The sequence below is a fragment of the Giraffa tippelskirchi genome, chromosome 13, assembly GCF_054371585.1.
Source record: "Giraffa tippelskirchi isolate mGirTip1 chromosome 13, T2T-mGirTip1v1.2.pri, whole genome shotgun sequence".
NCBI lineage: Eukaryota > Metazoa > Chordata > Mammalia > Artiodactyla > Giraffidae > Giraffa > Giraffa tippelskirchi.
The window spans coordinates 40,575,386-40,595,649 of NC_137287.1; the positions used below are offsets into that span (position 1 = coordinate 40,575,386).

At 64.3% G+C, this 20,264-nt stretch overlaps 2 protein-coding genes across 5 annotated transcripts; one reads left to right on the forward strand and one right to left on the reverse strand.

Moving 5' to 3' along the window:
- Nucleotides 1-68: 68 nt before the first annotated feature.
- TSR3 (TSR3 ribosome maturation factor) lies at nucleotides 69-2,560 on the forward strand. Of its 2 annotated transcripts, none has more exons than XM_081555691.1 (6): nucleotides 69-247; nucleotides 333-552; nucleotides 911-1,104; nucleotides 1,508-1,684; nucleotides 1,851-1,914; nucleotides 2,159-2,560. In XM_081555691.1, the coding sequence occupies exons 1-6, from the start codon at nucleotides 136-138 to the stop codon at nucleotides 2,337-2,339; spliced, it is 948 nt and encodes a 315-aa protein (XP_081411817.1). In that variant the 5' UTR covers nucleotides 69-135; the 3' UTR covers nucleotides 2,340-2,560. The 2 variants fall into 2 exon arrangements, with proteins under 2 accessions (XP_081411817.1, XP_081411818.1); XM_081555692.1 differs by having other exon boundaries at nucleotides 333-531.
- Nucleotides 2,337-15,969, reverse strand: BAIAP3 (BAI1 associated protein 3). Of its 3 annotated transcripts, none has more exons than XM_081555677.1 (35): nucleotides 15,866-15,969; nucleotides 11,938-12,078; nucleotides 11,621-11,708; nucleotides 11,398-11,478; nucleotides 11,061-11,168; nucleotides 10,553-10,612; nucleotides 10,351-10,417; nucleotides 10,062-10,257; nucleotides 9,770-9,814; nucleotides 9,570-9,647; nucleotides 9,357-9,459; nucleotides 8,911-9,018; nucleotides 8,721-8,816; nucleotides 8,486-8,589; nucleotides 8,198-8,318; nucleotides 7,590-7,714; nucleotides 7,364-7,454; nucleotides 7,170-7,226; nucleotides 6,977-7,074; nucleotides 6,823-6,874; nucleotides 6,603-6,733; nucleotides 6,332-6,455; nucleotides 6,112-6,255; nucleotides 5,932-6,024; nucleotides 5,649-5,840; nucleotides 5,496-5,564; nucleotides 5,326-5,405; nucleotides 5,146-5,254; nucleotides 4,695-4,766; nucleotides 4,471-4,551; nucleotides 4,263-4,383; nucleotides 4,060-4,119; nucleotides 3,773-3,978; nucleotides 3,304-3,649; nucleotides 2,337-2,538 (listed from the first exon to the last, which is right to left on the reverse strand). In XM_081555677.1, the coding sequence occupies exons 2-33, from the start codon at nucleotides 12,066-12,068 to the stop codon at nucleotides 3,803-3,805; spliced, it is 3,261 nt and encodes a 1,086-aa protein (XP_081411803.1). In that variant the 5' UTR covers nucleotides 12,069-12,078; nucleotides 15,866-15,969; the 3' UTR covers nucleotides 2,337-2,538; nucleotides 3,304-3,649; nucleotides 3,773-3,802. The 3 variants fall into 3 exon arrangements, with proteins under 3 accessions (XP_081411803.1, XP_081411801.1, XP_081411802.1); XM_081555675.1 differs by having other exon boundaries at nucleotides 4,060-4,183; nucleotides 15,696-15,969; XM_081555676.1 differs by lacking the exon at nucleotides 4,060-4,119 and having other exon boundaries at nucleotides 3,773-3,964.
- Nucleotides 15,970-20,264: the final 4,295 nt, after the last annotated feature.

The following is a 20,264-nucleotide window of genomic DNA, read 5'->3' on the forward strand; positions in this document are numbered from 1 at the left end:
GGGCGCAAGAACCGGAAGTGGCGCCCGCCGCCGCGCGCGGTCACATGGGCGCAAGAACCGGAAGTGGCGCCCGCGCGTAGCTTGGAAGCAGGAGAATCGGCGAGGCGGTGGGCGCCGTGGACCCCGCTTCCCCCCATGGGCCGCCGGCGGGTCGCGCGCGGGCTGGGCGCGGAGGGCGGCCGCGCTCGGCGCCCTGCGGGCCGCTCCCTGGAGACCTTCGCCGAGGATGTGGGCGCCGCGCTGCGCGGTGAGTGGGGCGTGATCCTGAGGGGGTCGGGGGTCGGGCCACGGAGCCGCGCCTGAGGCCGGGTCCCCTTCTCTGCTCGCCGCAGCGTCCGTGGAGCCAGAGGCCCCTGAGGACCAGGGCGGCCCGGGCCCGGCGCAGCTGCCCTACACGCTGGCCATGTGGGAGTTGGGCCACTGCGATCCCCGGCGCTGCACCGGCCGCAAGCTGGCCCGCCTGGGGCTGGTGCGCTGCCTGCGCCTGGGCCACAGGTTCGGTGGCCTCGTTCTCAGCCCCATGGGTTCCCAGTACGTGTCCCCCGCAGACAGGTAGGCTCGAGAGGACTGGGTGTGGGGAAACGGAGTGGGCCTGCCCGGACTCTTCTTAATTCGCCCCCAACCCTGGCGCAACTTTCCCTTCAGGACTTACCTATTTGTGTTGATCTGTCTAGTTGGCCCCGATTGCCTAGCACAGAGCCCAGGGGATAGCAGGCTACAGTAAACATTTGTTGAGTGAATAAAAGCCTTATGGAGGAACAGCTTTCCCCCAACTGCCTCAGAAGCTTGGCCCATGAGAGTCCTTGAATGATGCCCCTGAATCCCCAGGGCGGACAGTCTCCTAGGACATAGCTGCCCTGGGGCCGGCACCAAGTTTAGCCCAGAACCAACCCTTCACCGCTCCTGGCAGACACTTGGTGGCACAGTCTGGGGTCGCCGTCATCGACTGCTCCTGGGCCAGACTGGATGAGACTCCGTTTGGGAAGATGCGTGGGAGCCACTTGCGGCTCCTGCCCCACTTGGTGGCCGCCAACCCTGTGAACTACGGCCGGCCCTGCAGGCTGTCCTGCGTGGAGGCCTTCGCTGCCACCTTCTGCATCCTGGGTGAGTGTCAGGGCCTGGCAGCTTGGAGTCGGTGTGCTTTTGCTGCCGGTCCTGGGAGAAGCCTGACCATGTGCCGAGTGGTGGCCAGGGTTTCCTCCCAGCTCCCACTTGATTCCTCTCCCTGAGAGGCAGAGGTGGAGACAGAACACAACACTGGCCTCCAAGCGCTTGTCAGGCTCGTCAGGGCACGACGGCCCCTAGAGCCCTGTTACCCCAGCTCATTCCCTGAGAACTTAAGGTCCGCACAGAGGCTCAGAGGCGCAGTCCTGTGAGATGCCCTGTGGGGAGAGGGACTTGGTGGGCTGCAGAAGGCCATGGGCCGGTGTTGGCAGGACTCTCAGTTCCTGGGGGGCAGGAGAGGGGCTGTCTACATCCGTGGGCTTCCTGCTTCCTGCACCAACAGGCTTCTCAGACCTTGCTGTCATTTTGCTGCGGAAATTCAAGTGGGGCAAGGGCTTCCTGGACCTGAACCGCCAGCTTCTGGACAAATATGCAGCCTGCAGCGGCCCAGAGGAGGTGCTGCAGGCAGAGCAGGAGTTCTTGGCGCATGCCAAGGAGCACCCCGAAGAAGAGGAAATTGGTGAGGCCTGGCAGGGACACCTGCCCCCCAGGTGGGAGCCAGGACCCTCTAGGCCTGCCCCCTCCCTTGAGAAGCCCTGGGGTTGGGAAGACCTTCCCGCCACATCGGGACTGTGGGACTCCTGCTTTTACTTCAGGCTGCTTTCCTCCTTGATTCCTCCATTCAGATCCCTTTGACGTGGACTCAGGGCGAGAGTTTGCAAACCCCAACCGGCCCATGACTGGCTCCCGGTAGGTCTCCCAGCTTCATGACAGCTTAGACCCAGGGCTCTCCTCCACCTCTGATCTCAGTCCCTCCTTCTCCAGGGTGGGGGATTGTCTTAAACATCAGGATGGTTTTCTGACTGCAGAGAAGGGAAGCTGGAGGGGTTTCCACTTTGAGAGGACAGGGAGTAGGTATCTGTCCTCAGCTTGGGGGCTTTGCTGAGTGAGTAGGTGTGTCGGGGAGGCCAGTGGACATACCCCTCTCTCTCAGGCTGCCCAGAGATGGTGCAGACAGTGACGCTGAAGATGAGTCCGAGGAACTTGGGCGTGACCCTGATGATGGGGGAGACAGCAGCAGCAGCCCAGAAGAGGAGGAGACTGCTGAGCAAGGGGCTGAAGCCAGGGTCCCCACAGAGATTTGGAAAGGAATCAAGAAACGGCAGAGAGACTGAAAGTTGCAGAGGTGTGTATTTTTGGAGGCGGAGTAACAAGGACATCTGGAGATGGCAGTGGAGCTTTTGGGAACACACACGGGCCTGGCGGCCTCAGGCCATGCAGCTGCGAGCAGGACTGGACTCTGACCGGCTTCTTTTCCTGGCGCTTCTTACCCAGCCTTGCTCTGGGTCCTGCCTCAGAGCCCTCCCAATGAAGCTACAAGCCAAGAAGACCCCCACATGAGCTTTTCCTTCTGGGCACTTGGCCTGCGGGTGTGGGTGGACCCTCGGCCTCTAGTGAGGCAGATCCTGCCTAGAGAGCCTGGGGTGCAGAGATGAGAGCCCTGGGTAGGTCTTGTGTGGACGCTGTGCGTTCATGAAAAGGAGACAGCCACACAGCTGGCCAGTTGGCACGGAGCACTTTACACCAACCCAACCAGCCTGGCGTGACATCCTCAGCCTCCCACAATGACCGCAGGGGCCCCTCTCCTGGGCCTGTGAGCTGAGTGGGGACTGGAGACCTGTGGAGCTCTCAGGCAGAACCCCCTCCACATGCCCTCTTGGGGGGGCATCCCCAGAGAAGGTGGGGGCACTGCAGGTGTTCACCTCTCCCTCTGAGGCCTGGATTGTCCAGACTCCAAACCGAGACCTTCCGGCCTCTCTGCTTAGGGAGACTCTGCCCCGACCCCAGAGAGACCCACGACAGAGGTCTTCCCTGGTTACTGGTGACATTTAGGGGTGGGCCATTCTATGTTGGGGGGAGGGCTCACGGCAGGATGTCAAACCACACTCTAGCCTCTACCCACTGGTGCCAACAGCACAGCCATCACTCACTCACCAGGTGTGACTGATCCCCCCTAGAATGTCTCCAGGTGCTGCCTAACGTCTCCTGGGGGCAAGGCCCCCAACTAAGAACCCTGCCCTAAGACCAGGGCCCTCCCACCCTGAGGCTGTGGAACCTGAGGGGACATGGGAAGCTCACCTCGTGGCCAGGACTCGCCCAGTTGGCTGTCCAGATCCAGCAGGGTAGGGCTTACTGGGCACAGGGGTTCACAGCACACACTGCACAGACGTGGCGGGGGCAGAAGGGAGCTGGGGAGTCCAGCCACAGAACACACACCATGAAGTGGGAGAGGGGCGCCACGGCTCAGCTGCACAGAGCTGACCACAAGGGGAGAGAACAGCACGGGGACGTGGGGAGGGCTTGGCTCTCGCCCGCAGGGCTCAGGGGTCTGCCTCCATGTACTTCTCCAGCTCCCGGAGCCTCTTGACAAACTCCTGCGCCTCCTTGTTGGGGCGACCCTCCAGCATCCGAAGCGCAGACCTCACTGCGGGCGGGGGCGGTGTCAGTCCTGCTGGCCCCGGCCCTCACCGCTCAGGAACCCTGGGCTCTGCAGGGGGCAATGCCAGCGTCGGCCTGGCTGGCCTCCCCCCGCCTGAAGCTCACTCACCCTGGGCTCGTGGCCGGCGCAGATGCAGGGTCACCGGCTGGCCGGCCCTCGCGCTCCCTCCCACCTGGGGCCTCGCGACGCCACCAATGCTGCCCAGGCCCAGGGCTGCCTCCCCCGCGAAGTCGTTGGTGGACAGCCAGTCATGGTCCATGACGGTGAACAGCACGCAGGCGCCACGGCGGCGGCAGGCCTCTGCGGGCACAGAGCTGCGGGGGGAGAGGGGAGGCGGGTGGTCATCTGGAGCCTGCTCCCCACTAGAGGCCGTCAGGGTGGGAAGGGACACTCACAAGTAGAACAGCTCGTCGTACACGGGGTGCAGCGTCCGGCTCTTGACCTGTGTCCTCTGGCTGCGGACCAGCGGGAAAAGGTGCGGGGGGCCCAGCTCCACGATCACAAAGGGGTCGCTTAGGCCTGGGGACACGGCTGTGAGCGCACCCCACTGCCAGCCCCGCCCCGCCCGGTGGCAGCCCTCCCCACCACTCGCCCGCACCGTTGGCGTCCAGGGGGAGCAGGTCGGCGGCGTGCAGCACCTCCACCGCCAGCCGCTGCTCGGCCGCCTCGTAGTGGCAGCGGACGCTCAGGCGCCCGAACCGGTTGTGCTCCAGGGATCTCTGTGGAAAGGCCAGGAGGCCAGTGAGCAGAGCTCGGGGTCGTCGGGGGGGGGGGGGAGCCTCGTGCGCGCACCTAGGCCGCACTACCTGCTTGAGCTTGTCCAGGTAGTACTGCTCGATGCACTCCCGCGTAGAGCACTGGTGCAGGCGCAGCTCCTCCTCCAGCCTCTGCAGGGAGGAGGCGGCGCCTGGTGACGCCGAGCTCCTCACCGGCCCCATTTCACGCGCGGGGCGGGGCTGAACTCAAACCTCGTTCTCAGATGTCCGCCCCTCCCCCTTCCTCTGTCAGAGGCCCCAGGGCCAAACTTCACCTTGTAACTTCCATCTCTCAGGCTCTCCAGGGGCAGACCCTGGCCCTCCGCGTGGAAAAAGTTGACCAGGACCTGGGTTGGGGCAAGAAAGGAGAGGTGTCAGGGGTGGGGTGGGTGCTGGAGATGGAGAGTGGGAAGGAATGGAGCCTTGAGCAGCACACGGCCTGGGCTGTCGAGCCCAAGGCAGAACCACTCATACCTGGGCTGCCAGGAAGCTTGGGGAAATGTGGGCACCTGAAGCCAGACAGCTGTCAGAACAGGTGGCCCAGGTGCTGCTGACTCAGCAGACTCAGGGAAAGATGCTGCCTGATGGCTCCCCAGAGGAGTGTCGGGGCTGGGGAGGGGCGGGGGGTGCAGCTGGAAGGGTCAGCAGTCTTATTGCCAGGGGGCGGGGGCAGAGGGACCAGGAACCAGGAGTTTAGGCAGGAAAGGCTCTTCCATGAGGCCCTACCTCCAGCGTGAAGTGGAAGCGCCCGTAGAAGTCAGCAGATACGTCTCGGTTCGCGCCCAGAGCCTGCAGAATGGCCTGCAGCAGCAGCTCCCAAAGGGCCTCCAGCACCCTGCAGGATGCTCAGCATCTGTGACCCAACCACAGGCCGGCCCTGCTCTGACCGCCCGCCCGGGACCGTACCTGCTTAGGTTTTCCTTCACCAGTGAGGCATTCAGCAGAGCCAGCTTCTCGTCCAGGTATTTCAGGAGGGGGGCCACGGCCTGCAGGCAGGGTCCTCAGGCTGGGACTGGGCCCCAGCCCACACACGCATTCCCCACCGAGCCCAAGCCCTCAGCTGGCTGGGCACTCACCTCGTCATTCTGGATGGAGTCGGGCGAGAGGCTGACGTGCTGCACGTACTTCCTGATGTCACCCACCATCTGCGGGAGAGGAGAGTGGTACTCAGCAATGTGGGGTGCAGGGAGGGGCAGCCGGCTCCCGCCCCAGCCCACCGGCCCTGCCACCTTGGAGGTCAGGTGTGCCGTCACGGTTTGGGCCTCCCGCTGCAGGTCCTCATCCAGGGCCTGTGTACAGCTGAGCAGGGGTCGCGGGAGCATGCCCTCAAGCCCCGCAGCCCCCTCCGGCCATGCCAGGCCACGCAGTGCCTGGTCAGCAGCCTTGCGGAGGAGCTCCACGTCGTTGAGGACCACGCAGAACTGGGGAGGTGTGACGGACATGCGTGGGCTGGCAGCTGGGTGATGGCCACCCTGGGCCTCTGCCCCCCACTCCTGCGGGCCCCCTGCTCACAGGCTCGCTCACTGCCTCTCTGGCTGCCCCAGGCTGAGCATCCACCTTCTTTCGCAGCAGCTCTGTGTAGAAGAGGGCGGCTTCACACAGGTCCTAGGGTGGAAGATGGGGGCTCAGGAGCTGTGGGCCATGTCCCTTCTGCACCCAGACCCCAATCTCCTCTTGGTGGGTAGTCCCAACCTGGCTGAGCTGGGTGCCTAGTGTCTGGGCCTGGGCGGGGTCAGGCCATGCCAGGCAGGCCCACAGCTCCTGGATGTGGCTGAAGCAGAGGCTGGCGGTGGCTGCGGAGCTGCTGTGCTTGGAGGAGGCATCCATGGGCTCCAGCTGGGAAGCAGGAGGAGACCCAGGTTGGGGGGAGACCAGATGAGCCCAGCCCCCTCAAGTTTGAGGGCTCACTCACCGTGTCCACATCCACGGCTCCCTGAAGCCTCCACTTGGTTTGGTCCCGCAGCACCTGCAGCCAAAGCTTCACAGCTGGCAGGAATGGGGTGTGGATGCCGGCCAGGGCGAGGGAACGGCTGTCCCTGCAGTGGGAGGCTCGTCAGCGCCCACCATGATCAAACACCTTGAGCCAACATGTCCAAGGTTCCCAGCCTGTGGAGGCCCTGGGGAGACTGCACAGAGAGCCCCTCCAAGAGGAGACTGGAAGACAGGTGGGGCAGGTCACCCACCGGCCCGGAATGCTGCTCCAAAAACGCTGGATGTCCGCCAGGGTCAGGTAGAGCTCAAAGAGCCCTGAGGCCACCTCCAGGGTCATCTTGGGGCTCAGCTCCTCTGTCAGCACCCAGGCTTCTTCAGCCACCTGCCCAGGAGGGTGGACTCAGGCTGGTGGCAACAAGGAACCCCAGGCCCCTTCCCAACCAGGGGGCTCTCCCCACGCCCCCTCCTCACCAGGCGCTCCAGCTGCCGAAAGGTGAGGGTGAAGAAGTCGACCTTGATGATGCTGCAAAGGACACACCTCAGACACCTGCTCACCCTGCTCCCCAGCCTGGTGGTGGCACTTTAGGGACTGGCGCAGGGGCAGCAAGGAGAGCCCCAGCCCCACCTGTGGAAGAGGCTGGCGTAGATGCCGTAGCAGGACTGCAGGTCCTCGTAGACGGCGTCAGCCAGCTTGACCAGCCCGGCGAGGCGCTGTGGGCCTGGCTGCAAGGAGGCCCAGCACACTGACCTTCTGGCCTGCACTCACCTGTGGCCCCTCACCTCCCCTGTGGCCACACACCCCCACTCTACCACCACACCTGCTCACGAGGACTTTGGGTGTTCAGGAACTTGTCGAACCATTCACGGTTGCCTCTCTGCAAGGGAAGCCGCCGAGGAAGTGTGTTGGGTGGGAGGGAAGAAGGGCAAGAGTGTGTGCTTCCGCAGGTCCAGCCTGAGGGCAGGGGCACGGGCAAGGACGGGCAGTCAGCCCAGATCCAGCTACCAGACGCACCTTCAGGGCAGCAGCAATGTCCATGTTTAGCTCCGTCTCGAAGGGACAGATCTCAAACGAAGGCTGGAAGAGCTGAAGCTTGCCAAGACACCTGGGCAAGGGGTTGCAGCTGACTGGAGGCTACCCCACCCAGTACCCTCACCCCCACCCAACCCCTGGCAAGCGGCTGCACCCACCCAGTCCCCCAGCCCCAACTCCCCACCCGCAGATGAGCGACTGCACCCACTTCAACAGCAGCTCCAGGCGGTAGACGGCTGTGCTGTTAGTGGCAGGGAAGTAGTCCCGGAGCTGTCGCAGCAGCTGAAGCCCAAACTCAGAGAAGGCAGAGAAGCTGTCTGCCAGGCCCTCCTCCTGAGGGACAGGGCCCTTCAGAACGGACTGCTGAGTGCGTGCTCCTCAGCAAAAGCAGCCGGTCTGCAAGGCCCTGCCCTGAAGAGCACCCTCCCTACTATGGGCCTCCAACCCCACTGGCCTCACCCTGGTGCCCTCTCCAGCCTCCACAGCGCCCCACTGGAGACACAGACGCGCCCACGGCCTTCGCAGCACTAGCTGTGCCTCCTTCCATGCGGCCCACTCTCTCCGCTGCTCGCGGGGCTGAAGCCGCACGGCCTGCCTCCCGCGGACTCCCCCTTTTTATCGCACAGCCTCGTCCTGGGACGGCACAGCAGCTGCTCTCCCCTAAGTCCCGCGCTTTGTCCGCTTGTTTTTAACCCCCTACCACTCCCACAGGCTGTGCACCCCAGCAGGGCAGGACTCTGGCCGTCCCATGCCTGCTTGTCCCAGCCCCAGCAGCCCCCCGGCACACCCTCCAGGAGCATTTTCATGCGAGCACACCTGCTCCTGGGGCAGCGAGCCTGCCTCCTCCCAGTTCGCCTGCAGGTCCTCTAGCAGCCCCAGCAGGTAGCCGTAGTCCAGGGTGCGGGTCTGATGGTGGCGGCTGCTGACCTGCCAGTGCCTGCGGGGCCCCAGCCCAGGCTCAGGGCAGCTGTGTCAGAGGCCCGACCCGGCAGGGAACCCGTGCCCCTCCGACTGACAGCCCGGCCCCTTTCCGGACCCCGCCCTCTCGCCGCAGCGCCTTTGTGCCAAGGCCCCGCCCCTCGCGACGTGGCCCCGCCCACTCACAGCACAGCCAGCTGCAGCGCCGACAGGTTGCTCTGTGCGCCGTGCAGGCAGAGCACGGTGGCCGCAGGCCCGCTGAGCTCGCCGCGCCAGCTGTTCGAGTTGGGCTGGGGGACGGGCTGGCCGTGGGTGAAGGCGGGAGACCCCCATCCCCTCTCGGCCCCCAGGTCCCTGGCCTCCCCGCTTCACCCTCTCCACGCCGCCCCTGGCTGCCCCGGGGGCCCGAGGTTGGCACTACCTCCTCGGCTCGATGCTCGAACTGCAGCAGACGGCTGAGCAGCAGCAGGTACGACAGGAAGCCTGATCGCCCACGCTGGCTCATGTTCGTGTCCCTCTGGAACGCAGGGCCGGCCGGTTAGCAGTCCTTCCCGAGCCTGTGGGCCGGGGCGCAGGGCTGCAGGGTGGGTGGGGGGGGCCTTGGCTCCCACCTGTGTGGTGATCAGCTTGAGGACCAGTTGGCAGTCACCCTGCACCCGGGAGGCGCTAGAGCGCGGTTCCAGCTTGAACCAGCGGTCCTCCCCAGCCACAGGCACCTCCTGGGGGAAGGGGGTTCAGATTGGTGGTCCTGCCTAATGCCCCCTCCTCTCACAGACTGTCTCTGGGACCGGAGGAGAAACAGGCCTCTGCTTCCCACTGAACACCGGTGACCAGCACAGGGGCGCTCAGGGTGCCTGCACACTAGAGGTTCCTGGAGGCTGTCCCTCCCCCCTTGCAGCATGGTGTTCCTCCAGCCTCAGCCCAGGAAGGATGGAAAGCTGCTGGGGCATCACGGGACATAGCCAGCAGCAGTGGGGCAGGACTGCTGCCAGGTGGGAACACCAGGTGGGACACCCAAGAGCAAGCATTCGGTAAGCGAAACTGCCATCCCACTCACCCGGACGGGTATGTTAAGGCACCCCAGGAAGTCATCAGTGTGGTCCTCCGTGGGCCCTGCTGTCCCATTTGCACGGGCAGACTTGACAATCTGTTTGAAATACCTGGGAGCAGCAGGATGGCTTCACACCTGTGGCCCCTGAGGAGCCACCACCTGCTGGCCCCTGTGGCCAAGCTGAGAGTGTCAGGGGTGCGAGGGTCCCACCTGCCCCACCTGCTCATGCCTTTCAGGCCGATGACCTCATTCAGTTTCCTGCACGCTTCCACCAGGGACACATCATCGTCATGATCCCTGGAGGGGGCAGCGGGGGCCTGGCTTGTTTGCAGCTCAGCCTGGCTCTGATTGCCCCCTCCCGCTCCACCCAGACCAGAGGCACCCGCACCCCCTGCCCTGCAGGGCACAGGGGCCTCTACCAGATGTCCAGGTGCAGCTGGTCTGTGCCCACGTCTTCTATCTCACTGTAAGGAGAACAGAGAGGTGCCCCGGAGGGTCCAGGTGATCCCCTGCCCAGCGCTGGGACAGGGATAATTTCTGAGCCTCAGTCTCCTGCTCTGGAAAGTGGGCACAGGACCAGCCCCTCGGTTCCTGGGGGCAGGCACTGAGACCACCTGAGACCACAGCTGCCCCATGCAACCCCAGGACCAGCCGGCACCACAGCAGACCCCGCTCAACCACCCCGCTGCCTAGATGGACAAGGGGCCTTACAAGAGGAAATGCTCCTTCCACACAGGGTTCAGGGTGCTGCTCTTGACCTCAGTGACTTGGATGCACTTGGCTGGCAGTGGGCCACCTCGCTTGCTGCCCTTGCGGAAGCTGAAGCGCTGCTCCTTGTGCGGGCTGGGCTCCTGCATGGTGCCCGAGGCCGGCAGGATGCCCAGCATGCAGTACGGGTCACTGAAGCCTAGGACATGGCAGGTGCCTCAGCCCCAGCCCCGCCCCCATGGCCCCCAGCCCCACCCCCATGGCCCCCAGCCCCAGCTGGTCCCCCACTCACCGTTGGGGTCTTTGGCCAGCAGGTTCTTGGCACGCATGACAGAGACTTTCAGGGCATAGGTGGGAGCCTGCAGGTGGGGGGCAGTGACGGTCTCTGGGGCTCAGTGTGGACCTGACATGGCCAGCCCTGAGCCCCTCCAGCCCGAGGCTCTACCCGCCAGCACTGCGAGGGGCGGCATCTGCCCAGCGGGCGGCAGCCTCACCTTGGCCTTCTTTACACGCTCCACAGCCGCGGCATGCTCCTCGGGGCCGGTGCCGAACACCTGCGGGCCGGCAGGTGTGAGGCCCAGGTGCCCTTGAAGCAGGCCGATTATCATCCTGGGGGCTTCACGGGGCAGGAGGAGCACACACAGCAGGAAAAAAGGGGTCTGCCCACTTGCTGGCTTGTCCTTTCTACCTTTCTCTGTGTGTCTGTCTGTCCATCCTTCTGTGTGTCCTACATCTGTCTACCTGTCTTTTCCGATGTTCTTTGCAGCTGGGTCCATCTGTGTGTTCTTCTGTTTGAATGTGTCTGTGTGTCTGTCCATCTTTCTGGGCATGCCTGTCAGCCTATGTGTGTCTGCCCATGCATCTGTGTGTGTGTTATGTATGTGGGGCAACTCTGTGTGTGTTGTTCAGGCGACAGTGACATAAGCAGATGGGGAAAGTGTCTCAGCCACCCCCAGAGACAGCGGGGGCAGGCCAGCCAAGTGGGCGGGGCCTGGGGCTCACCTGCTGCAGGTAGCCCAGCAGGGCCTCCTCGTCGTCCACCTGGTCAGGGCCCATGGTGCCTGCGCGGTGAAGGACTGTGTACAGGGCCTCCTCATAGAGCATGTCCACCTGCAGGCGGAGGGCATGGGCTTTGAGTCCTGACTGCAGGGGCTCTCGGCTCCTCAGACGCACACTCTCTGCCCAGCCCCCAGCCGCTCCTCCCACTGGCAGAGTCCGGTCTCTGCCTCTGCACCTTTGCACCTGCAGGGCCTCCACTGGGGGTCCCTCCCCACCCCTGACCTCTGCTCACTCCCATGGGGAGGCCGGCCCACCCACCCCAGACCCCCCACCCCCTTACCTCCTCTTGGCTCAGAGTTCTCAGGCCACGGCTGGGGTCCACGGGCTCTGCGGGGGCGGGTGAGCTGCTGCACAGGAGGACCTGTGAGGGGGGCCAGGGTTTGAGGGTCTCCGTGGCTCCCTGGCAGGGAGTGCTCCAGGGAGGGAGGGAGGGGAGCATGGAGTGGCCACTGGGGAGGCCGGCCCGGGCCCATGCAGGGCAGCAGGGCCCGTAGCATCCGCACCTCAGGGCACGGCAGCCCCTGTCTGCCCTCTCCCTTCTTCAGGATGAGGCGCATCTGGGCAAAGAACTCCACACCATCTCCAGGTTTCCTGCAAGAAAGGCCACGCTCGGGGTCAGCAGACCCTCCTGATGCTGCAGCTCAGAGCACGTGCCGGCTCACATGACTCAAAGGGATCCCCGGGTCTCTGAACAGCTGGGGGTGCAGTGTGACGCTCTCCACGGCCTTGGGTTCAGAGCCTCCTGGGCTTCCCCTGGGGGCCGTGCTGGGCGGCTGGTGTGTGAGGTCGGGAGGAAGGAGGCCGGCCAGGGGGCACCCACCAGGCCCCGGCTGCGGGCTCCGGCAAGTTGGCACTGCTGGTGGCCGGCTCCTCCTCGGTCCTCCGGCGGAAGGAGGGGCACGCCTGCACCTGTCTGAGCACGCTGCTCTTGATCTCCAGCAAGGTGGACATGGCAGGCGACCTGTGGGCAGAGAGCCCTGACTTACTGTCCCCAGTGGTCACATCAGATTCCACCCTGAGCAGTGATGGAGGTGTGACCTGGAACTCAGAGGTGCCCACTGCTGGGGCCATGGGCTCCAACCCTCCCAGGGCTGCAGACTTGCTCAGTCCAAGCCCCGCCCCCCCCCAACAGGTTCTGGCTCCCCAGACCAGAATGACTTGGACTGAGCTGGTTTCAGGGGACACACAGGCAGGGGGCCGCCAGGCCCAGGCCCCATTCTTCACTTGGCATTAAGAATCCCCATGTCCCAGGGTGACATCTAGGCTGTTCCAGGCAGGATGCTGCGTGGTGGCTTGGTTGCTCTGGCAACATAGGCCCTTGGAGCCAGACAAGGGCTGTGGCCCCACAGCCCACACTTTGCAGAAGGGGAGTGGGACCTGCTCGGGGGACACCTTCCTGTCCAAGGGGCCCGGCCCTGGGACGCCTCTGAGGGGCGCGTGGCTGTCACTGCCGACTCCAGTCCCCCAGCCTGACTGGCCTGCACTGTTACACCCTCACACCTTGGGGGTGCTCAGCGCCCCCTGTAGACCCCAGGGGGAAGCCACCAAGGGCCCTGCAGTCTGTCTCTTCCACCCCATGACCTGGCCCAGGCAACTACCTCCAGCCTTGGCCCCCTGAACACCGCCCCACCCCTGGCAACTTCCCACAAGGTGGTCTCGTGTTCCCTCGCCGAAAATCATCAGGACAAAGCAAAGACCCTCTCCCGGTTCACCTCTACCACCCAGTGCCACCCACGGGGCTCCCTGTCCCTGGCTTGCTGGCCTCTGTGTGCCAGACACACCGTGCTCCCCTTGACTCACCCAGGGACCTGCCCACTGCCTGCGTCCTGTCCTTGTCCACTCTTGAGGGTGTCCCCCCAGGCCAGGCATGTCAGCCAGAGCCTGTCCTTTTCATTTGACAAAATAGGAAACGGGGACCCCGCTGGATCCAGCTCTACTTGCCTGGCTCTCACGAGCACCTGGCAGTGGGGTAGCCGGGGAGACCCGCTCCGCCCTGTGTGCCCGCCACCAGGGGCCATGTGAGTGCTGGCGCGTTCTCGTTTATAGGCTTGGCCTCCTCCTGGACGGTCACCCTCTGCTGGGACAGCGGGGCCAGGCATGCCTGCTGCCTTGAGGGTCCAGGACAGACTTTTTGAGTAAACCGTGTGTCTCTGGTGGGGGGGGGCCTGGGCTGCCATCGCCGGTGTGTGACCCCGCCAGCTCTCAGCTCCTTGTCTCACTCCCTGATCCTCCAGCCCTGTAGTTGTGGGGCTGGGAGGACCCATCTGGGCAGACCCGAAAACTGGGACAGGAGCGGGGGTGCCTCGGCCTCCAGCAGCCCCGGGCCCCCCTCACACTGGTCGGGGCTTGCCCCAGGGAGCCCCCACCCCTGCAGCAGGCTCGGCAGCCCAGACAGCTGTGAGGTCCCTGGGGGCTAGTGTCACGGGTCCCCTTTTCCTCTCTAGCTGAGTGGAAGATGCTGCTCCCCCAACAGCCCCCCAAAGCCAGGGAGCAGCCACTGCTTGAGCTGTTGCCAGGGCAACCGCCAGCTGCGTCTACGTGTGACGGGGGCTCCAGGGCTCATAGTCCCGGAGACAAAGATGACGCAGGAGCCAAGTGGTCTGAGCTGCAGGGTGGGGGCCTTTCTTGGTGAGACCAGAGTGTTCAAGGCAAGGGGGGCCCCCTCCTCAGACAAGCCCTGGATAGGGAGTGACGCTCTGCTCCCCGCACCTGGACCAGGAAACCGAGACCCTAGGGTTCATGAGGCCCAGGGTCAGCCAGCCAGCAGGCAGCCCGGGATGGAGTCACGGCCTCCCAGGCTCTGGCATCCAGGCGCTAAGCTCTTGGCTCGTCCTGAGTCCCAGGTCCAGGCGGGCCGGCCTCCCGCTGTGCTGCGGGCCCTCCCTGCTCCCATCTCAGACTGTGCCCAGGAAGGAGGCAGCAGCAGTGTCTGGGTGCAGAGGCTCTTCCTGGGAGCTCAGAAGCCCCCTCTGTCCCCTGGGAATCCTGCACAGCCTCAGCCTGCACAGCTACAGCCTCGCTGCACCCGGCAGCCTGGGCCCTGGGGCCAGCCAGCACCCACTCAGAGCTGTCCTGGACAGAGAACATGGGGTCGATTGCTTGGGAGCACTCACCGGCTGCCAGGGGCTCTCAGCTTGCATGGGGCAGAGTGAGCAGGGTACAGGCTTCAGGGGACCCCCCCATCTGTCTGACAAGCCCCACAGGACTCCTCCCTGAACTTTCCGTGTCTCGGTCCCACCCAGGCCTGGCCAGAAGCTCTGAGCAGGACACACCTGTATCCCTGCTCAGTGCTGGCCACCTGCTCCAGTTTGTCCAGTGAACAAAGCTAGGCCAGCCAAGGAGCTGGATGCCCCACAGGCTCCAGGGCCCAGCTGAAAGCAACACGCCTGCTGTGTTCCAGGGCTGTGCCCAAGGCCTGGGGTTGAATGGGAAAGGATCACTCTGCAAAGTGATGTCACTGTCACATTTCACATCCCAGTAATGGGGTGACTTGCCCAGAACCCAGGGCTCAAAGCCAAGCTGTTTTCTGCTACCCCACCTGGGGGCTGGCACTGAAGCAGGCAGCCCCTATGGGGCAGAGGGGCTGAACTGAAGAGCCAGCCTGGTCTTCTAGAAGAGTCCCCGGCAGCCCACTGGCCGCCCTGGACGCGAATCAACACCCTCAGGGCACTGGGGCTGCTTACTGAAGTTGATCCCTGGGGACCTAGGGGCAGGGCATCCACTGATGCTGCCCTGGGTGTGTGTAAGGGGGCGGCAGGAGGTCTGGCCTGGCCACCTGGCTCTCCCTGCTGCCCAGCCCAGCCCCCACCTGTCCCCCTTCACCCTCCTACGGAATTTCCGGCTGCTCCCTCTCCGCTGACTCCCTGCACAGCGCTCGCCTGAACACAGTGTGGCCGCAGTGCCTCCTGCAGCCCACCTGAGGTGCCTGGTAGGAACACTGCTCCCTGGGAGGGATCTGAGGTCTGTATTGTAACCAACTCTGCTCGCGGACCTAGAGCTCTGCAGCCCGACACCACCAGTAAAAGGTTGGCAAGATGCTTCTAGAATGAACGCATTTAAAATGAAATGCCCGTAGGATCTTCCTCAGATGTCCCCTCCCACCCGGCCAGCCGGGCCCTCTGACCTGCTCACCCCTCCCACTTCTCTCAGGGACACCCCGCCTCGCTCCTTCCTCCCGACTCCCGCGCGGACCTCGCCCCCACCCCAGTTCTGTCGGGGTGCTTCTCTCATTGGTTGGTGTTCGGTTCGGGGACAGTTTGGAAGCCTAGAAAGGGTGTATTTTGGAGGACCCACCCAAACGCTGAAAGGAATTTGGGGAAAACAAGGGGTCCTGCAAGGATCCGCGGGAGGGGGAGCGGGCAGGGCTCTAGGGCATCTTAATCGCCGGAGGGTGGACTGGGAAACCCCGCGGATGGTCTCGGGGGGTCTTCGGTCCCCGCCCACCTGCGGCTTACCCCCAGGATAGGGCGCCGGGTGCGAGCTAAGTGACCCTGCGCATCCCGGGGGGGCGGTGGTCCTGGAGCCCCGCGCCCTCCGCGGCTGGGAGGTCTGGTCCCCCCGCCCCTGCGCAGTGCGCACCGGCTCCCTCTCCGAGGCCCCGCTCCTCCAAGCGCGCGCCGGCCTCGTCTCCCCGGTGCCGACGGGGCGTCTTGGCGACCTCCTGGCGCCGCGGGGTGGCGGCGAGCTCGGTCTGTCGGCGGGGCGCCGGGCTGGGCTTCGACGGCCGGGCAGGGTCCCGCGGCACTCACCGTGGGCCGGGCGGCGGGAGCGCGGGAACGGGGCTCCTGCGGGCGCCGCGCTCGGCGCCGGATCCGGGGTCGCTCGGGCGGCGCGACCGCTCGCAGCCGCCAGCGCCGACGACTGAGCGCCAGGGGCCCCGCGCCCGGGCTGCAGGGGCCGGGGGCGGGGCTGGGCTTGCTCGCCCCGCCCCGCCGCTCCGGGCCCGCTTCCGCCCCGCCCCCGCCTCCCTCGCGCCCCTCTCCGCCCGCGCCCGGGCCGCTAGGGGCGCAGGGCGAGGATCCACGTGCTCCTAGTGCCCGGCCTGGCGGCCCCCAGGGGAGGGGGCTCGGAGCTGCCAATCAACCCGTGGGTAATGAGCCGGAGCAAACCCGCTCTGCGTCACGACCCCCTCTCGGGGACGGACCCCAGGGCGGACAAGAGTTGCCGAAACCGAACAGGATACGCCCGGGCCCGCAGCGCAGACTTTTCTGAAAGTGTTGTGTGGTCATCTCCAAAGTCGCCCTCCCAGCCAGCAGTGTCCCCACCACCAGCCTGGAGCGGGCCTGGGCCTGGGGACTCCGCCTCCGCGGTCCCGACCGCTCCTCTTCTCAGAGGGGACCGTCTGCACCCGGGGGTGTGTGTGTGTGCTGCAGGCGTCAACTCAGAACGCCCACAACAATCCTGGTCACCGAGAGGGCGATCGACCCCATGGCCCACGTCGGGCCACCTGCCAGGTTGCCCCATCGGCTTAGAACCCCTCTCGCGCTGTTCCCAGTCCATCTTTGGCGCCCTCCACTCTCCCGCGCCGTGGTCACCCGGGGAGCCCGTAAAAACGGGCTGCTGGGCCCACCAGGCCTGCTGATTCCCAGAGCCCGGGCTGGGCCTCCATCTGAGGCTCCTCCCACCCCAGCTGAGAACACTGTGGGGTGCTCAGATGCGCGGGTTCCCTGGATCCCCGACCTGCCTTTAGTAGACCCTGCTGGGCCCTGAGAGCACCTTGTACTTGGGAGATCAGACTGTGATTTGGAAAAGTTTTCACCTCAAAGGACCTCGTCTCTAGTGAAGGGACTTCAGGCTGGCTGGGGATCACACAGACCTGGAACCCACTTCTGCTCAGGCCCAGAATCAAAGGACAGTTGGGTCTGGGAGGCCAGGGCTGAGCTGAGCAGAGGAGATCCTGGAGGAGCAGGGTCCAGCACAGAGCTGCGTGCAGGGAGGCAGCCGGCCGCAGACAGCTGTGATTTCTCTATTCCCTGGTCTAGAGAGGACCAGACGCAGCCCTCTCACCCCAGGAGGGGGCGGACACTGAGCGGGCCGTCACCCATCTCAGCTTCTAGACCGAGACTCATGTCTGAGCCTCCTGTGCCTATCTGTGCAGGATGAGACACGGAACCACCTGGGTTGGGGAAAACAGACCTGCAGGAAGGGGGGCAGCCCTGCAGGAAGGGGGCAGCCCTGCAGGGCACGTTCTCTGCTGGAGGCTCTAGTCCCAGGTCCTGCTTCCATCCTGTTCCAGCACAGCCAGGCAGAGGGGATGGGGGAGCTCCAGAAATGCACAGCAGCTTTGCACAGATGAATCAGATGAGCAAAGGAGGGGCCTGGACCCCACACCACCAGCCGTCCCTTGGCTTCCTTCTGCAGGGGATAGGAATGGGGTTGGGGCAGCTAATGTCCTTCCCTGGGGATCTGGCAGGTCCTGAGCCAGGATCTTGTAGTTGACGCCCCCCTACCCCTGCAATCTTGCGTCAGGTTCTGCCAACCTGTTGGAACAAACAAGGCCTGGTTGCCATGGTGATCATAATGGCTTTGGGGTGAAAAGATGAGACTCTGCAGCTGCTGTAAACAGGAAGTGAGGAGGGGCAGCTGCCAAGGGAGGGGGCCTCTGCTTGAACCCCCATCCCACGCCCGAGGGTAGCCAAGGGGCTGGGGGCCAGTGCCATCCCAAAGATGCACCAACCCGCAAGACTAACACCTGCAGGTGGGGAAACTGAGGCCCAGAGAGGGGAAAGGGCTTGTCCAGGCACACAGCAACAGGCTGGGTACCAAGCCCAACTATGGGCATCAGTTTCCCCAGGAAGGCATCACCCTCAGGGTCCCATCCTCCACAGACATTTCCTGGGGAGGGAGTGATGGTCCCATTGGCGCCAGACCCTTCAATGTCTCCCAACTTGTCCTGAGGCTGAAGTCAGGCCCTCCTGGGTCATAGTCCTGCCCTGCTGCCCTCCTCTGGCACCTGGGGCCTTTGCTTTCCTCATTTGTCAAACAGAAATAGCAGCAGTGGAGCCCAGCCCTCAGCAGGGTGTGGGGGCATCCTAGCGAGGAGGAGCAAGTGCTGGTTGAGTCAGTGGCAGCTCCTCCACTCCGGGGGAAAGGAAGTGGGGGCCGTCACCGGGGACCCTCCAGGGGCCTTGGGAGGGGCTCTTTCCTTTGGGGACTGCTTTGGCCTCAGCAGGTTGGACGTGTAAGCTGGTCTTCATGTGACCCCACGCAGGCAGAGGGCAGGGAGGGCGCCCCAGCCCCAGCCTGTGCGCCAGACCTCAGGCTGAAGGGTCTACCCGGCCCCAGACCCCCAACAGCACTCTGAGCTCGAGGCGCAGTCAGAGGGGAACTCGGGGCATGCAGGGGCTCAGGGCACAAGACACCCTGCCTGCGGGGGTCAGGGCTTGACGGGGCCCCTGAGGAAGGGGGTTTACCCTCAGGGCTTCGGGCTGGACAGGGTCTGGCAGGCAGCAGGAGGGGCTTTTCCTTCTTAGAGCCAGGCTCTGGGTCGGCACTCTGATGGCTGCTGATGGGCAGAGACAAGGGGCTGCAGAGGTGAGGGGCATCCTGTGAGGCCAGGGCCGTCATTTTAATGAGGCCGTCATTAAAAAAGTTATTGATTTGGCTGCACCATGTCTTAGCTGCCACATGCAGGATCTTCCATCTTCCTTGCGGCACGTGGAATCTTTAGGTGTGGCATGCTAACTCTTAGTTGTGGCAAGTGGGATGGTCTAGTTTCCTGACCAGGGATCAAGCCCAGGCTCCCTGCACGGAGAGCTGGGAGTGTTGGCCACTGGAAGTCCCCTGAAGTAAAGTCGCTCAGTCGTGTCCAACTCTTTGCAACCCCATGGACTGTAGCCTACTGGGATCCTCTGTCCATGGAATTTTCCAGGCAAGAATATGGAGTGGGTTGCCGTTTCCTTCTCCAGGGGATCTTCCCAACCCAGGGATGGAACCCGGCTTTCCCTCACTGTAGACAGACGCTTTACCATCTGAGCCACCAAGGAAGTCCCCTGGAAGTCCCCTGCCATAGGTTTAATAAGGCATGAATCGGGTCCTCTGGTGTCAGCCCCTGGAATTGCAGGCACAGCTCCTAGCACTCTGACCCCCACACCAGTGGAAGGACTGTGGCAGGAAAAGTGGGGAGGGAGGTGGACTCCAGGGAACTCCTGGGCGCATGGCCAAGGGGTTCAGCCAGGGTCCCTTCCTGCCCGGGGCTGGAGGACCTTGAGGGAGTGCAGGAATGTGGCCTGGGTGGTGGTTCTGCCAGCAGAGGAGGCGGCTCCAGGTGGACGAGGGTCCGGCCCAGGTGTGGCCCCTTGCCTGGGGCACTTAGCAGAAGCCCACTGTGTGTGTGCCTGGGCAGGTGGGGCCTGTGCAGGGCTGGGGCTTCAGGGCCTTGGGCCCGAGGTTTCCGTGGGACTGCAGAGGGCACAGAGCAGCCCCCAGTCAGGATGTGCGGATGTCCGTGAGGCTGGGCCAATGGGCCACAGGCTGGGAGTGTGCCAAGCACCTGCTTCTCTGAACACACCCCTCTGCACACGGGAGGCGGAGGCACTCTACTGGCTCTGGGGCCCCCGGTTCTTTCCTCAGGCAAGAAAGACCACCTTGGGATGGGTCACCTGTAAGAGGCCTGGGGAGGCCTGGGCCCCTCGACTGTATTTTTGCTGCTCCCGTATTACTTTCTAAGCGTTTTAGTCCCTCAGTCGTGTCCAACTCTTTGAGACCCCATAGACTGTAGCCCGCCAGGCTTCTCTGTTCCAGAATTCTCTAGGCAAAAACACTGGAGTGGGCAGCCATTCTCTTCTCCAGGGGATCTTCCTGACCAAGGGATTGAACCTGGGTCTCCCACATTGCAGGCAGATTCTTTACCATCTGAACCACCCAGTTTCCCCACTGGTGCCTGCGATTTCGGGCCAAGTGGCAAAGCCCATGTGTCTGAGAACTTGGGGTGGAGGGGGCTCAGTGCTCCCGCCCCTCTGCCTGGCCCACAGCCTCCGCAGACGGGACCACGGTGGTATGGAGGACTCCAGATGAATCTCCTGAATCGCTGGGGCAGGACACCCCCAGACTCAGCACCAGTGTCACCTGGGGACAGACCTGAACCAGCACTCCTTGGGCCTCTCCCTGCTGGAGCTGGCTGAGACCAGTTCGAGCCAGCCCAAGTCA